This window comes from Pelophylax lessonae (assembly GCF_965119305.1).
Source record: "Pelophylax lessonae genome assembly, chromosome: 12".
NCBI lineage: Eukaryota > Metazoa > Chordata > Amphibia > Anura > Ranidae > Pelophylax > Pelophylax lessonae.
The window spans coordinates 33,231,693-33,246,999 of NC_138779.1; the positions used below are offsets into that span (position 1 = coordinate 33,231,693).

Below are 15,307 nucleotides of genomic sequence, written 5' to 3' on the forward strand. Positions count from 1 at the left end.
GCAGATCTCCCAGAATGGCGATCTGCCTTGTTTACATAGGCAGACCGCCGTTCTGTCTCTCTTGGGAATGATCGGCCGGTCCCGGCAGACTTTGCGTCCGCTTGACCCGTTGATTGGCTCCCCCCTGTGCCCAATCCCAGCGGGAGCGGGCGCCCGTGTGTGCCCCTAGACCCGGAAGTGCAGGATTCCATACAGGTATGTGATCCTGCGCAGAGGAGCCGATTTGCCGCCTTGTGTAATTTTTGCCTTGTGCCTTCTGAATTTTTGGTTTTGGCACCAGAATTTTCATTATGGTACACCAATAGATAACAGCAGAAATATTTTTTTTAGTATAGTGGTGAGCGTCTTTGGTTGCTGTGCCCTCCTGTCTCTGGGGCACTTATTTCCCTGATTATTTTTATTTTTTTGTCTGTATCAAAGGTGGGAACAACAAAATTTGATAATAAAGGTATAGTGGACAGCAACTGAAATAACTAGTGAATATTTAAAATGAACAAAGACACCAAGAGCAGTTTTTATAAAAAGGATAAAACCAAACTTTACTGGACATCAAAATACATAAAGCTCCTTACACATTAATAAGACTCAAACTTACACTCCTATTCCCTATATCCCAAAGAAAGGTCATATAATACTTAACTCTGGCAACAGCTTTCACTCGATATCTGGAACAGGACAGTGAGGAGGTTTTTTGCTGCATGCTTTTCTTCCACAGCTCCAAAAACGAACCTTTCTCCCCCATCCTAGTGACTCAATTTATAGTCCTGTATACCAGAGACCACCCACAGGATGTGGTCATTCCTTTTGACCACTCACAGGTCATATTGTGAGTGATGTCAGCAAGACATGGTTGCACTTCCCCCAAAACCACATGGTCAATTGGCTATGCTGCAGACATTTTTACAAACAACGTCAAAGCTCACTAAACCACCTGTGGGTGAGCGATGATATTACACATGTATGGGAACATTTGTCATGAATCAGTTAAAAAATATCCACAACTCAAACATTGTCCTAGTGTCCATAGTTACAGACAGCAATAAGACCCTGACAGAGGTTTGAATACTTCCACACACTACCCAAAATGAAAAATGTTTTTCAAAAAATGTAAAAAACTGTAAAAACTTTGTGCAAACACTGCGCCAGTACATCAGGCTACAAGCATTTGGATTCATTTAGGGTCCTTTCACACGGGCAGTGCTCCCGGCTGACTCCATTTTTGCTCAGCGGGAATCGTTCCGCCGATCCCCGCTGAGCAGGCGGATGACAGCTCCGTTTCCGCTTACTTTGCAGAGATGAAGTTGTCAGATCCCCGCTCTCCTCTATAGCCATGTAATCTCCTTTGGGTTGCCGAGTTACAGAGGAGAGAATCACAGAAGGCTTTCCATGTGCAGAGCGAGGTGTACAGGAAACTGGCAGCGCACACCGCGGACACCTCCTCTAATTCTTCACAACACTGTAGAGGAGGTGTCCGCGGTGTGCGCTGCCAGTTTCCTGTACACCTCGCTCTGCACATGGAAAACCTTCTGTGATTCTCTCCTCTGTAACTCGGCAACCCAAAGGAGATTACATGGCGCGTCTGTGACAGCTATTACAAGATCCATTTAAACACCCTACTAAACAACATCCAAGAATAAGTCTTTTTTTTGTGGATTATGCTACATCCAGTCCTGTTGGTTGGTTCTACATTGATGGTCATAGAGTAATCTTTACTGTTCAAACCTGAAACCATGAGGACATATTCATTGGTACCAGAGTGGATTCATCCAGACCTAGACTGCCCAGGAAGGAGGATATTTATCATCAGGAGAGTCTGTGATCAGCCCTATGCCAATAATCATCCGGTAAGAGGCTCATCCTCCCTTTTGAGTGGGGTTTTCCAGCACATATCCACACTTGGGCATTTTTCTTCTGGATTCTATCTATACGCCCTTATGATTTCCATTTTCTGGTTAGGGGCCAGTCCAGACATGGTGATGGGATCACCTGCACCCTAAGTTGCTGTGAATTTTACACCTGGAAGTCACCGTGTATATTACACGATATTACGGACATTGTTTTGGACTTTATGCACCTTATCTTATTTGCACCTTTAAGAGTTTTTTTGCCACTTTATACTAGTATGCAATCTTCTTAATCTCATACTGCTGATTTACTTTTTGTCCTTTGAGGCACATCAGTTATATTATTTAGTATTCACTGTGAGATGTGTTTATTATTATTAGTTTTGTGACTAATTGATTTTGATATCACTTTATTGGTTCACCCCAACCTGATTGGTTGACACTTAGGAGTTTAGCGCACCTGCTTTTTTATTTATATTATATTTTACAATTACCTGTGAGTTTTTGGCACAATATTTTGAAATAACTTTTTATTGGCAAACTTTTAACAACATTTTATTTTTCCAGCCTGAAAGTTCCAGCCATGATGCAGTGGAGGACTCTGTGTTGTATACTCCTGGTTGGCGTGATTACTGTCACCTGCAAAGAAAAAGGACACATATCTGTTATTCTACTTGGGGCTACTGGAGACTTGGCTAAAAAATACCTATGGCAGGGACTCTTCCAGCTCTATCTGAATGAAGTCCCAAAGGGCCACACCTTCAGTTTTCATGGAGCTGCACTGACCGCTCCAGAAAAAGCAGAGGCGATACTGTTCAATTCACTTAAGAATCTGAGCTGTCCAGCAGATGTTGAGGCTGATCGGTGTGCTCTTTTGAAGGACCAGTTTCTAAAGCTCACTCGTTACAGGCAATTGAAGACGGCTGAGAACTATACAGCATTACACCAGGACATTCTTACTTCACTAGCAGAAGAAGATCTTCATGAAGCTGGCAGACTTTTTTATTTGTCAGTCCCTCCATTTGCATATGCTGATATTGCTCGGAACATCAATGCCAGCTGCCGGCCTCCCCCTGGAGCATGGCTACGAGTGGTGTTGGAGAAGCCCTTTGGGCATGACTATGAATCTGCTAAGAAGCTGGCAAGTGATATGCAAACCTACTTCCAAGAAGAAGAGATCTATCGGGTAGATCATTATCTAGGAAAACAGGTGAGACTAATAATTTTGTAATCAGAGGGGGGTATAGCCTAAGTGTCCAAAACAAATTTAGCATGGTTGGTTTGCGTCTGTTACAGCTGTCACTGTGACTTTTCTCTGTGCAATCACTGCACAAGCACAGTGAGAGCTTCAAACAGCAGGTTTGTTTTTAAACCAACCTCACACGATTACCATGATTTGGATATCATGCCCATCACTTAGTTGGGAACCATGATAATTGGTTACCTATTGATTGCAGACCTGTGGCTGCCTCTGCCTTAGAAATAAGAATGTGCACAGCTGCATGCTGCTAGTTCTCTAAACATTTTCCTGCAAGGGGAACCATGCCTGGTAACTTTAATCTACAGACTGCAGGTGTGCTCAGCTGATTCACAGACACAGATAAAGGGTACTTTCACACAGGCTTTCCGTTCGGCAGACTCCGTTTTGCTCAGCGGGGATCGATCCGCCGATCCCTGGTGAGCAGGCGGATGACAAGTCCGTCTCCGCTTACTTTGCAGAGACAGACCTGTCGGATCCCTGCTCTACTCTATGGGAGATCGGACGAAAACGAACCGCCTGTTTGTTTTTTCATCCTATCCGATCCAATTCTCCAGATGGATGGAAAATAGGGTTTCCATCCGTCTGGATTTCACGGACAGGACAGGATCAGATCGGATAGCAGCGGGTGTCGGCGGACATGTCACCACTGACATCCTTCCCTCCATAGGGGCGAATGGAGCGTTCGATCAGGTCCACCTGAAAAACTGACAGGTGAGCCTGATCGAAAAGCCTGTGTGAAAGGGCCCTACCAGTTAGTCATGCAAGCATAATCAAATCTATCTGAATATTATTTTTTTTTCCAATTTTTTCTTTAAAAGCATGTGGACTCTTTTCCGAAAGCCTGTGTTTATATTCGGAAGTAGTGGGAGCAGTGGTATTAAGCTGGCCATACATGGATGGAAATCCAGCCGATTTTAGCAGGAACCAGACTAATTTCAATCCATGTTTGTGTAGGCTGATTGTACAAGTCAAACCATCGAATTATTGGAATGCGATTACTGCCGACGGCTTTAGCCGATAGCAGTAATCATTTTGTTCTGCCAGCTGGGAAGGCCCCATTATCTCCTACCCACGGGGGAAAGAGAGGAAATCTAATCATCTATGACCTGTCTTAGCCATGTCTCCAGAACAACTATTATGAGAAACAAGAACAATGTAACCCAGCCAGTCAACCTTTACAATGGGAACAACTGGCCAGTGATATGCTGCCTGCCACCCATTGGGGTTGATTTACTAAATCTGGAGAGTGCAAAATTTGGTGCAGCTCTACATAAAAACCAACCAGCTTTCAGGTTTTTTTTTTTTTTTTTTGTCAAAGCTTAATTGAACAAGCTGAATTTGGAAGCTGATTGGCTACCATGCAGAGCTGCACCATATTTTGCACTCTCTAGTTTTAGTAAACCAACCCCACTGACTTAAAAGTTGTTGCCTAGTTTTATTAAAATCAGTCATAAGTTGTAAAGTTGTTGTACAGAGACCATTCTGTGTAAATTGAGCAACTCCTTTGAGCATTGCGAACAACTGGTCCCTGTCAAGGTTCATTTCCAAAGAATAATAAGCACTGTAAGCTTGCTGAAAAATATCTGATTTAGCACTTTTTGCAAAAAAAAAAAAAAAGGGGACGAGCTTTTGATTGCACAAGGCAAATTTACAACACAGCTCCTGAGTCAGTTCACATATCAGCCCACAAACAGCCTCCCAGGATACAAGGAATATGATAGATGATCACACATTGGTAATGCTGAGGTCTCTTCTTTTATTTCATATTAAAAAAAACCCGAAAAATCCCTGAACCATTACATGTTTTGTACAGCATACTCAAAGACTGAAAAATGTGTGTAGCACACAGCAGAGTTTAAAGTGGTATTCAACCCTAAACCAAAAATTTAATAAAATTGCAGCTCACCAGTCATTCGATGTGGTGGCTGCAATCGTTTTTCTCTGTTTTTCACCTGTTGATATGACCAGTAACACACCTGTATGAGTGAATAAACAAATAAATAGTGCACTAACAATGTGAATTGATAAAAATCAATAAATGTGTAAAATGTGTTTTCGCCTATGCACGTGTCGAATTTAAGTGCAAACAATAAATAGTCCTTTATGCAAGTCCATATTTGGGTGAGGTAAGAGAAAATGAGAATAACACAAGTCTCTCAAATAACGTGAGGCCAATAAACCATCAAAAACGTGAGATAAATCCATGCCAAAGTGTCGTGCCACAGCCTACAGGTGATGATGTTTCACATAAACTTGAATTCTTCTTGCCTGCCAGGGTGGCCCCTTACAGCAAAAGACTTCTAGGTTGGCATTCAAATGGTGGACTTGATGGGACGGTGAAGTGATAACATTTGATGGTAAAGATGGATGCTTACCAGAAAACAGGGAGACATGAGCCTGGACTACTACAGAACAGGAAATCCAGCGAAGAATCCTGGAAGCAGATCCGCTTTGCAGTGATGTGGTTCCAATGTTGCACGGAGCAAATTCCACAAAGAAGGCACCCAATAAAAAAAGGGGGACTCCTCTGCTGCCACTTCCAGCGATGTCTTCTCTCTACTTCCTCCCGAACGTCCCATCAAGTCCACCATTTGAATGCCAACCTAGAAGTCTTTTGCGGTAAGGGGCCACCCTGGCAATAAGAATTCAAGTTTATGTGAAACATCATCACCTGTAGGCTGTGGCACGACACTTTGGCACGGATTTATTTATCTCACGTTTTTGATGGTTTATTGGCCTCACGTTATTTGAGAGACTTGTGTTATTCTCATTTTCTGTTACCTCACCCAAATATGGACTTGCATAAAGGACTATTTATTGTTTGCACCTAAATTTGACAAGTGCATAGGAGAAAACACATTTTACACATTTATTGATTTTTATCAATTCATATTGTTAGCGCACTATTTATTTGTTTATTCACCACTATTTGTATTTGTCTAGTGCTGCTTTCTTATTATTTTTTCACTCTAAATTTGTGCACCTTTCACTTTCACCACACCTGTATGAGTGCCTCCACTCTGAATGCCAAGCCGGCCGCTACCCACCCCTCCACAGTTCAGCACTCCAATGAGTAAGGAGGGGGGGGAAGCAGAGAGCTGCTTACAGTTTGGCTGAATTTGCATCGCACTCGGACCAAAATGGTGCTGGACCTTTTTTGGTTCACGCTGGAATCAAATCGCATGGGTGTTCACACCCATACGATCGGTTTTCTGCCCGATTTCACAGTTCGCACTACGATCTGCAAACTGATTTGGGGGTGTCATCAAAGGAGATGTATAGGAATCCATTTTTCCCCCATTTATAATTACCTAGGTGGATGCAGTTTTGGTCCCCCCAGCGCCTCTACACTAAGAACCAAGCGATTGAACACAGCTGATCGCTCGGTTCTGACAGCTCCCCGAGCTGCTGACTGACAGTCAGCAGCTCTCTGCTCTGCCCCCTCCTCACTCATTGGAGCGCTGGGCTGTGGAGGGGCGGGGAGGGGCTGTTTAGGCACCTGGCACATCCCGACTCTGTGGTCATGATGTGGTGCCTGGACCAACTTTTGTGACGTCAGCAGAGAGCGGACTTCAGTCTGCTCTCTGCTGACAACAGTTCACAGGAGTGCAGGACAAACTGCACTCCTGCGATCCATAGGAGATGTACATCCAAACGAGCTTTGGCTGTACAGGTCCTTTAACTTTACATTGACACCCGCAGCGGTTCGCAGATGTCAGTGTGAACTGCCTGCCAGTGAGATGCGATGCGGAAACCCGCACTGGAATTGTGCTGGTTTCCGCATCGCACCAGTGTGAACCGAGCCTTAAGGAGTTGGGGATGAATGTCTTAGTGAGCACGCAAAGAAGCACTGGTAGGTTTCTCACATTCATTGTCCGATAGAAGTGATCTGCTTGTGTGTTAAGCTAGATTGTACATGCACGTGCACATCTCGTAGATATCTGTCTATCCCTAGGGCAGGCCATACACGATTCATTTACTTTTGTTCAACTAGCGGGTTGAAAAAGAAAATGAATCAATTTCCCCATCCACACACATGATGTGGATGGGGGAGTCTCCTTCCACAGTGATATTGTATTTTGTGGGAAGAGTTCCCCGCCATCAGAATACTCTCAGAATGCTATAGCATTTACCTGTGCATGCGAGTTCAACGTTATTCTGAACACAAAACCTCTGCATTGAAAAACGACCTCATATGCACATGCATGGATAAAGAAAGATGCACAAGAGCACAGCCATTTATTGGTATAGGAGGCTATAAGTGGCATGTGCAGCTCCCTGGGCACGGGAAAGCATCAGGAAATTACACTAGGCACATAAAATGCCTGGTGAGCCCCATGTGCATAAACCCTAATGGAGTGTGTTGGGGTGACAAGTACTGCAGATTGTGTACACCATGTAGAACGTCTGTAGGTTTAGACTCTATTTACCCAGGCTTTTTTAAGCCACGCCTAATTCAGTGAAATTTAGCCACGCCTGTTTTCTCTGTCCCCGGATGTCTCTTATATCGGTCTTACAAAGTTGGGAGTAATGCAGTTAACTCCTCTCCACTCTATCCAAAGAAAGTTCGGCTTTAATCTGAATTGCATGAAATTCCTTGCAGTCTGAAATGTTATTTATTTTTTTCATTTATGTTGAATTCTAGGCAGATAAAGACACTCCTTTCTGAAGCTCTGCATTCACCGTTGCATGCATTTTTAACGCAAGCATTGTAAGCACCTCAATTTGTAGTGGCCTCTTGCAGCTCAGTCTGGTAGAGGGGGAAGCAGCAGAATATGCCAATCAGTTATACTGCCGTATAAGGAGCATATTGATTGGAGAGGGAACAGAGTCACAGAGATATGCTCATCAGTTTACCGCAGGCAACCTCAGCATGAAAACTGTAGTAAAACCACAAATCTCCTCATGTATCTGCCTTTGGGAGTCATGCCTGTGGCTGTGAGTCCTGTAATGCCTTATGGGACTTGTAGTTCCAACACAGCTGGAGTGCTGAGGCTGCCTTCCCCTGGTCTACTGCTTCTCCTTTCACTGTCCAGTCAAAGCCTTGGGGAAGGGACAAGACCTCTGAGTTCAACTGCAGCTGAGAAAAATCTTGTTTCCTGCCTGCTGGACGGGGCTGTGCTGTATAGAAGAGCTGGGTAAATCTTAGGCCTGCATGGACAGGATTTCAAATCCTTTGGCAGGTAAAACAGCTTTCATATGTGTTGAATCTCTGAATGTATCTGTTTTACCTGGAGTTTAACCCTAAATACGACAGTAAGTACAGCAAATTGGATACTGTATTTACAAGCTAAGGATTTTGGATGTTAAAGGTAAAAAATCTGCTCCCTTACCCTCTCCCTACCCATGGTTGCTCTGCCCGGTGTAATTGATGGGACTTAACTGTCAGTTACTCTCATGACGGGTTACTTCTAAGTACCGGAGCTAAGCAGCACTGGTCTAATATATTTGTGACGTATCTTTTCCAGACAGTTGAACAGATTCTACCATTCAGACGACGCAACCAAAAGCATCTAGACTCAATCTGGAACAGGCAGCATGTGGATAGAGTGGAAATTGTCATGAAGGAAACAGTTGATGCAAAAGGTATTTTAGAAAACTCAAAAGAGCTCTACATTTTACTATCTTATTTTATTTTTATTTTTTTTTTTTTTAAAGACTGCATACCTAGAGGTTTTAGTCTTGATTGAATTGAAAAACAAAAAAATTCCCCCTCTGTGCACTCGGGGGGGGGGGGGGGGTCAAACCAATGCAACCCCCCCCCCCCCCTATCAGTCGGTCGGTCAATCAGTCGGCAGACAACACATTCTCTCCCCCCCCCCCCAACCCCCCCGAACGGTCTGCCTCCTTACCTCCTCCTGTCTGAGCCGGGAAATGCTGGATGGCTGAGGCCTCTCCTCCAGCCATGTGTCTTCTGCCTCTTCCTGGCCACTGGCCAGTAATATCGCTTCTCCTTTTGGCCAATCGGGAAAGGGGTCTCACAACCCTCTTCCTGATTGGCTGGGAGGAGAATCAGTGTGACAATAGCGAATATTTATTCACTATTGCCATACAACTGGGTGGGCTCGAGGCTTAGTGCTCTGCGCCCCGAGCCCACCTTTTTTGAAGCCTATTAGAGCCTCTGGCTCTAATCGCGTGCTTCAAAAAAAAAAATCCCCTATTTGAATCCATGCGTCCAGCGCCCTGCATGTAGATTAGGGGGCCGGATGCATGGATAGGGGGGCAGCGGCCCTGTGCCCCCAATGGACAGGCCGCCACTGCTCAGGTGTAGCCTGTCAGCAAGGGATTCTCAATGCCAGTATAAAGGAACACATCCAGCCAGAATCAGTGCAGCTGCCCCTTTAAATTGTCTGATCAAGGACTTGACCACAATCTATATAACCTACACAGTGAATTTTAATTGTTTTTAATCTGTTTTATTAAAATTGATATGTGTTTTTGCAACAGAACAGTGTGAAAGCAGCCTAAGTGCTGCACTTTTAAAGGGATAGTGAAGGAATGGCACAGCACTTAAAGTATAACTAAAGGCAAAACTTTTTTTTAAAGTAGAGATAGATTAAAACTCCTGTCAGTTTTTGTCGCTGTCTGTGCCCCCGTTAGGGGATTGTCCTGTTTACCATTATCATTGAAAGTAAAGGAAAATCCCCAAATTTTGGGTTGTCCCCAGAAAAGAAAAAGAGGTGAAATGTTCCAATGGGGACACTAATTCTGGTGACCTGGGGGTCCCCAAGGAATTTCCTTAATTTTCAGGGATTTCCCCTTACTTCCTGTTTGGCTTTGGGACAGGAAGTGAACAGAAATCTCCACAATGGGACACAGGTGGCAAAAATAAATCTGACAGCGTTTACTACCCTCCCTTACTCTATACAAAATGGAAAAAAAAATAAAAAATTTGCCTATAGTTCTACTTTAACTTTTACAGCCTACAAGACAAAGTGCTGCTCCTGGCAGGATCTCCAGTTAAGAAACTTTGCAACAGAGTTGCAAAAATTATTTGAATATTAAAAAATATTAAATTAAAAAGAATATTAAAACTGCATACAGTGTGGCATGATGCCAAACATAATGAAAAATAGATTAATGGTTTGAAAAACACTTATGGGCTTGTCTATAGCAGTTGGCATGCATTAAGAAACGTATAACATGTACGGTGTGCATTGTGAAGTGTAGCGTTCTTACAACGCACCGCTACTTATTTACATTGTTAAAAAAAGTTGCATCCACTTATGAAGTTCACACGTATAATGTGAACAGGGCACATAGAAAACATACCCTTGCACTGAACCCGTATTGATCTATGCCTTAACAGGTTCACATTGTGTATTTGACAGGTTTCCTTCAAATGATAGTAATCCAATAGTTGTTACAAGTGGGTGGGCTTTTGTCACAAAGAGCAAGTATGGTATGCATAGCAGCACCTTGTGGTACACTTATTTGCCGAAGGGACCCTCCAGCACTGCAGTGGCCGCAATCTCCCCTTGTTGTTTCAATGCCACAGCTCACTTTTCATAGTCTTTTTTTTTTTTTTTTTTTTTTCCAGCTTTTATGTCTTTGGCCATCTAAGAGTTAATTCATCAAAGCACCTTGGCATGCAAGATTGCACACTGAGCTGTGCAGTGAGCAATGTGAAGAAGATTGCTGGCATGCAAAAAGGATCTCTTTATTGCAGAAGAGAAATGGCATGAGCAATAAAATGCCTACCTGTCAGCAGTTTTTTTTTTTTTTACTCCTTAAGGATTTAATTATGCTTTAAACCTGATCTTAAAGATAAGCAAATATTGTATTCTAACTTGACTCCTCCTTAGTGCGTTTTGTGTATTTTTCCAGATTTGTGCAGTAATCCAGCATGAACCTTTGCCTACATGCAGGAGCTTTCTGTTTTAAACACCGGTCTCTGCTGCTTTTTGTGCAGAGTGACTGTCCTTGTATCCGTACTCTCCTGTACTTTTCTGCCGGCAGAATGTAGTAGAAGGACCTGTTGGGTCCCTCACAAAATGTCTATGTCTGGAGTTTTGCTTCAAAGGAAACCTGTCACAAAACTTGGCAATTCAATAACCGCATATGAAAAACAAATACATAGGTGGAGGTTACCATAATTGAAAATCACGTGTCAAAATGTTCCAAAGATCATGTAAACCCAGAGATATAGCCAGCTGATTTTTTTTTTTTTTTTTTATGAAAATCTCAGTTTTTTGTAAATGCTTTGTGATATACAGGGAAGCTCAGGAAGTAAGGAAGTAAGCAGGAGTGTGGTCAAGATTGACTTTAGCAAAAAAAATAGAATTTTACATGTAAATTCTGAATACAATATCCTGAATCCACTGATTGTTTCAATATGTGCTTTCCCTGAAGGTAATCTTTTCTATTCATATATTGTCTATTTATTTATTTTTTATTGTGTCCTCAGTTTGAATTGGCAGCAGTTTATTGTAGTCCCTTTTGTGTACTCTATGATTGTCTATGTACTATCACAGGATGAACAAAATGTACAACAACCCAAGTCGCATAGCTTTTGGGCTGAAAAGTTATTGAACTCCATTCTGGAGAAATGGACAAACAATTGGGTAAATAATTCACCTTATATATCACCCCCTGAGACAAAATGAGCATTTAACCCTTGCAGTGGGCCCCCCTCTACACTGGAAGGGTTAAATGCTCGCTTTGTCTAGGGGGAGATGAACAGGGGGAATTACTTGCCTATTACAGGTGGCCCTTTCCGAAGCTTCGGAGATGTACGTGGCCTCTCAGGGAGATATCATGTACAACGAAGGACAGCTGGTCCTGCGTTGTCCATTATGACATCAAAGAGCTGTGACTGGTTGGGCAGTGGAGAGGAGCAGCTTCTGGGGACCTGTTCTGTGAAGAGGAGGAAGTATGCCTGAGCAAGGATTAAAGTATATACTTATCCTGTATTCCTAAACCCCCTAGACAAGTCAAGCATTTAACTCTTTAACGGTTTTCTATTTTTTTTTTTGTTTAAATACAGTATATATATATATATATATATATATATATATATATATATATATATATATATATATATATATATATATGTATGTGTGTGTGTGTGTGTGTGTGTGTGTGTGTGTGTGTATATATATATATATATATATATATATATATATATATATATATATATATATATATATATATATATATATATATATATATATATATATATATATATAAATAATTTTTTTTTTTTTTTTTTAGGCCGCACCAGTTTTTATGAAGAATATGGTGTCATACGTGATGTTATCCAGAATCATCTGACAGAAATTTTGACCTCTGTTGCCATGGAAGTGCCAAATAACCTCTCCAGCTCTGATGAAGTCCTGAGAGCTAAGCTGGAATTATTGGATTCTCTGCACCCCTTGGAAGGCAGCAGTGCTATCATTGGTCAATACCAAAACTATGTGCAACAGGTCAGAGAGGAGTTGGAAAAACCTCCAAATTTTTTCACCAAAACACAGACATTTGCAAGTAAGTTGCTTCTTCTAAATCTACTCACATTTGTATAAAAGGGGGTAAATGCTTTACCAGCTACGCTGGTTGTGATCGCAGGACCTCTTGCGTTCTACAGTTTGCTCTACATTGTGATGGGCAGCCTCACTGACACAATAGTTTAGGGTAATTTTTAGCACTATAAAGCACCCTGAGTGTGGGGACTCCCGGGCTGTTCAGTGAGTTTGTATGAATGTTGGAACATGCTTTCTGTATATCAGTGATGTCCAACCTAAAGGGCCCATTTATATTTCAAGCTGAGTGGAGGGCTGCTTCTAAATCAGCACCTCTGTTATATCCTGTCCAGCCTGTACAAAGCACCCAAGGTCAATGCATGGTGGGAAAAGCCCAGCACGAAAGATAGTAAAGGTCACACGTATTGTTATAAAACCAGGAAAATACGTGAATACAATGGGAATAACTCCCTTCTAGGAAGCTCTATCTCCAGGTGCCATTCTGTTCACCTGCTTAATGCCACTATGCCCCCCCCCCCCATATTTGCTGTCAATAAGTGTAAAATAAGACTGAGTGTCAGTGAGCGTAAAAAAAAGTCCCACCAGTGCTGCCATTGGGAGTAAAAGAAGCCCCATGTTGGTGTCAGGGAAAATTAAATAAGCCCCATTGTTCCAGTGGGACTTAAATAATCTCTACAATGTTCCTGCCCTCTCTACTTTCCTCCCGCGATGAAGGCTGCAGAAAAAGGTCTTTCAAGCATGGAGTTTGACACCTCTGTTCTATGTGCTGCTGGTGTAGTCACTATGAAAGTGGCAGGGTCACTCAAAATTGCTCATTAAAAGTTTTTTAAATTTTGGTAAAAGTGGCATAGTTTCTTTTTTAACTCAAGCCTGATGTTCTTAATATAAAATATTAGTGAAATATAAGCAGAAGAGATGAAAATAAATATTTAAAATGTCATGGCATTCAGAAAATGGCCCAACTGTACAGATAACCTGGTCTAAACAATGCATTCTTTTTTTTTGCCCTTTTGAAAGGTGTCCTTATCTATATTGACAACATGCGGTGGGAAGGAGTGCCCTTTCTCTTGGTATCGGGCAAAGATTTGGATGAGAGGACTTCATATGTCAGAGTTGTGTTTAAAGACAATGCCTTCTGCCTGCAAAAAGATTCAGCCCGAGATACAGTGAAAGATCATGTAAGCCCAGGCAGGTTGTATTCCACATTGGACATGGAGAGCTAGGTTTTCCGGCTGTGCTAATAAGTCGAAATTTATTCAAACCAAGCCTTGTACCCAGCCAGTGGCAAGAAGTGTCTGAACTCCCAAATGTCTTTTTGTTTGGTCAACCTCTATCTGATTTTTATGTGTACCATCCAATTCAAGAAAGAGAAGCCTACTCCATATTAATCTCAAATATTTATCGAGGAAAGAAGGAGTCCTTCATCACAACAAAAAATCTGCTGGCTTCCTGGAAGTTCTGGACTCCCATCTTGGATGAGCTGGAGAGAACTTCACCAAGAGTCTATCCAGGAGGGTCAGAGACCAGTCATTTGCTAGACTTTGTAATAGAACATGGTGGGCTACGTTTTCTGACAGATGAACACTTACAGATAATGGGCATGGAGCAAAAGACCAATGCATTTGCTTCAACACAATCCATATTTCTCAGTAACACCATGGTGTCTAACTGGGCTGAACAGCTGATAGAGAAACTAGCACAAGACATACAGAGGGCAGCAGAAGAAGCCGTGAAGAGCTCAGGTAGTTTCCATCTGGCTCTATCTGGGGGCTCCAGCCCTATCGCCTTATTTCAGAGATTGTCCAGGCACCATTATGGCTTTCCATGGAAGCACACTCATTTGTGGATGGTGGATGAACGCTGTGTGCCATTTACAGATATTGAGTCCAACTTTGGTAGCCTTGAAAGACGTCTGTTGCAGCATGTCAGAGTTCCCTATGTAAATATCCACCCCATGCCTGTACATAGGAACCAAAGGCTCTGTGCTGAGGAAGATTTAGGTACCCAGGTCTATGCTCAGGAAATCTCTACCCTGGTCAGCAATTCAAGCTTTGACTTTGTACTATTAGGGCTGGGGAATGATGGCCATACTGCTTCTATCTTCCCTGGCTCTAAGAATGGGATCACAGGAGATGAATTGGTGGTATTTTCAAGAAGTCCAATAAAGCCCCATGACAGGATGAGCCTTAGCCTCCCACTCATTAATAAAGCCCGAAAAGTCGCTGTCCTAGTTCTAGGTAAAGGGAAGCATGATATTGCAACTCTTATTAGCAGAGCAGAAAGCAATCCCAATAAATGGCCCATCTTTGGAATAAAACCAGTATCTGGGCAGTTGGTATGGTACATTGATTATGAGACTTTGTTTAGGTAAAAAAAAAAAAAAGACAATGTCCACCAGTGAGTGCCTTTTTTTTATTTGAAGGGTCACACCACCAAAAAAAGCCTTTCAGTGTTCCGCAAATGCCAGAGGATGGAACCACCTTCTTTTTTGGGGACTACAACATTGCAATGTCTACTTAGTTTCCAGGTCTACTAATTTTTACAGCCATAGGGCCCATGCTACTCTATCAGTTCTATGACAGGATTGCAAGCTGGCCACACACACATAAATTTCTGTGGGCTGAATGAAAGATCTTACAGGTTTCCCCATTTACGTTAGCAGCGCAGATTGACAAATTCCCCCTGCAGGGCTATTTTTATTTGGACTACTGGCAGCCCATCAA

General features: G+C 42.5%; 1 protein-coding gene and 1 pseudogene across 2 annotated transcripts in view; both read left to right on the top strand.

The window, feature by feature from the left end:
* The window catches only part of LOC309568835 (uncharacterized protein), a gene marked incomplete at both ends in the record, with an annotated part of 63,109 nt that extends 62,641 nt beyond the window's left edge, over positions 1–468 (top strand). The window contains one exon of the mRNA XM_082274620.1: positions 421–468. Within this exon, the coding sequence (XP_082130746.1) occupies positions 421–468 (48 nt within the window). The remainder of the gene's footprint in view (positions 1–420) is intronic.
* A 1,945-nt stretch (positions 469–2,413) lies between these two features.
* On the top strand, positions 2,414–14,972 carry LOC309567737 (GDH/6PGL endoplasmic bifunctional protein-like; annotated as a pseudogene). The gene is made up of 4 exons (XR_014226125.1): positions 2,414–3,054; positions 8,574–8,691; positions 12,319–12,588; positions 13,602–14,972. The product of XR_014226125.1 is annotated as a GDH/6PGL endoplasmic bifunctional protein-like (transcript).
* The last annotated feature ends 335 nt before the right edge of the window (positions 14,973–15,307 follow it).